Here is a 2,453-nt window from a genome sequence, read left to right as displayed (position 1 = left end):
GGGGGGGGGGGGGGGGGGTGCAGAAAGAGCAGATGCATTAAGACCAGGCTCCATGTCGTGCCTCCAGAGCACAATGCCAAGTGCAAAGAGGCTCACTGCTGGCACCAATGGATCTGGGTCTTCCCTGAAGACTTCCCAGTGCAAGGCCCATTGGAAGGCCAGACTTGACGGCAAGTGTGGTGCTTGAAGAGGTATAAAAATCCGTGAGGCAGCCGTGCTTCAGGATTGGCGTGGGTGAAGTCCCCAGCGGCCGTAAGCGGCCCACAGAGCCCAAGGGTGAGCCGGTTAGTGACTGCAGTGGTGCAGTTCAGTGGCAGTCATTATCGTTTGCAGTCGGATCCGCTTTTCTCACCGCTCAGGCAGTACAGGGAGGAGGCGGGTGTCAGGGTCTTCTGCAGGATGGCCTCTGCCAGACGCTACACCGTTATGCTGCAAGCACTTCCGCCGTGGCCAAACGGGGTGAACCGGTACTTGTGAGTCCAGCACTGGAGAAGTGAGCAACTCTTGCTCTTTTTCACCTGACAGGTATTTGGGTTTCCCTTGGCTTTCCGCCGGGTGTCTCAGAGTAAAGCCTAGGTACCGTGCGGTAGTATACAGGCCTCCACTGCAATTAAACTCCGGGTGTTCTCTCTGATTGGGAATTTTCTTGCAGGGAAAAGTGGGAAATGTGGCTCACCTCCAGTCATTGAAAATGGAGACCTTCTTTCTTTCCCCATGCAAGAATATCCACAAGGTAAAACTCTGGAATACAAATGCCCAAGTCTCTATGTCCTGGAAGGATCTCCGTATATCACCTGTACTGATGGGCAGTGGACGAGCCCCCCAGTGTGCTTAGGTAGGTTGAAGCATGTGCTGTGTGACTGCGCCTGTTGTCTCTTTCTCAGATCCTGAGGGCATCGCTTGTGCAGCATCGCTTGTGCAGCATCGCTTGTGCTGGGGCTGCGATGCTGGCAGGGCAGAAGAGCAATGAGTCCTTCCTTTATCCAGAGGAATTTCCTTTTGCTGTTAGCTTATGTAGACTTTCCTGTGGTGGGTAACAGAGGGACAGAGCAAAGAGCAGGAAGCATTTTGTGATGCAGAGAAGTTCTGCAGACTCTGGGGCAGGTGCAGGAGGCGGGGGAAGGAAATGTACCTGTGGTGCGTTTGTATGAAGTGATGACACTCTTCCCTTGCCTTTTCCAAGTGGCCTGTACAGCATCTGAAGAAGACATGGACAGAAACAATATTGAGCTGAAATGGACCGTAGGAAGAAAGCTGTATTCCAGATCGGGTGACTTTATTGAATTTCGGTGTAAGAGAGGCTATTTGGAGGACCCAGCATCTTCCCCATTCAGAGCACAGTGTGTGGAGGGGACGTTAGAATATCCACGCTGCAAGCCAGGAAGTAAGTCATCTCCACTCCGGCCACAGCTCAGCCGCCGCGTTGCTGCCTTTTTAGTGCTGAAGCTGAGGGCAAAGCTTTAGCTTTCCTGAGGGAGCTCCTGGGCAGGAGCCGGGGTGTGGGAGCGCCCTGTAAGCTGCAGGCGGTGAGGGGCTGCGTCCCCTAGAAGCCGTTGACCGGCATACCCGAGCTGGAAAGGCTGCTGGGGAAGGGGCTCTCCGGGGCTCACTGCCAGGGTTACTACTTCTGTGACTGCTTGGCCACTTGCAGGCAAGAGCAAAGAGCTTGTCAGTGCCCTGAAAGTGGATTCCCTGATAGTGAAATACGCCGTTTCCCTGACCGTGATGGGTCTAAGAGCAGGAGACAGTTTCCTTGCAGAATCTCCCAAGTCTGCCTGATTAGGCAGGACTTTCCCCCAGCAGGGTTGTGTACTGGTTCTCTTTTGCAGCCACATCTATGCTTTGTTGCACCTCTGGCCCTCCCAGCTTATCTCTGTTGTGCCATGAGCTGACATGTGTGGAGGCACCAGCCATTTCCTGTCCCCTCTGCTGTCCCTCACCACCACAGCGGATTTGGGAGGAGGGAAGTTTGGTTGAACATTCCTGTGTGAGGGGGTCACCATCACTGTGCAGGGCGCCCGAGCTGGGGATGCTGCTATGGTCCGCAGCCTGTGAGTGGGGAGGATGGTTCTCAGCACGTGGTAGTGCTGGGGAGATCTGGGGATGTGTCCGTGACGTGGCCATGAGGAAACAAAATTAGAGAAGTGCTAGGCAGAAGGCAAGAAGGGATCTCAAAAAACACACAGGGACGTTCATTGATGCCCGGTGACTTCCCCTGCCCGTGCTTCGATCTCTCCCTGTGTGTTAGAGTGAAAACGCTTCTCCATAGCTCTGTGTGGGTTGTCAGCCATGATCATTTTTCCCTTTAGCCTGGATGTGAATGTCCTTCCTGTCACAAGTAGCAGAGGGTCAGAGCAAATAACTGGAAGCATTTGGTGATGCAAAGAACTTCTGCAGGCTTTAGGGGAGAAAAAAAGTTACATGTGGTGCGTTTGTATGAAGTGATGACACTC

General features: G+C 53.6%; 1 protein-coding gene across 1 annotated transcript; it reads left to right on the top strand.

The window, feature by feature from the left end:
* Positions 1-652: 652 nt before the first annotated feature.
* Positions 653-1,722, top strand: LOC104626683 (complement factor H-related protein 2-like; the record flags this gene model as incomplete). The annotated part of the gene is made up of 3 exons (XM_010294666.1): positions 653-835; positions 1,184-1,384; positions 1,652-1,722. Coding segments are annotated over 3 exons (455 nt in total), but the record flags the coding sequence as incomplete, so codon positions are not given.
* Between the last annotated feature and the right edge of the window lie 731 nt (positions 1,723-2,453).

Source organism: Phaethon lepturus, unplaced genomic scaffold (assembly GCF_000687285.1).
Source record: "Phaethon lepturus isolate BGI_N335 unplaced genomic scaffold, ASM68728v1 Scaffold55909, whole genome shotgun sequence".
Classification (NCBI taxonomy): Eukaryota; Metazoa; Chordata; class Aves; order Phaethontiformes; family Phaethontidae; genus Phaethon; species Phaethon lepturus.
This window is presented reverse-complemented; position numbering and strand designations above follow the sequence as displayed.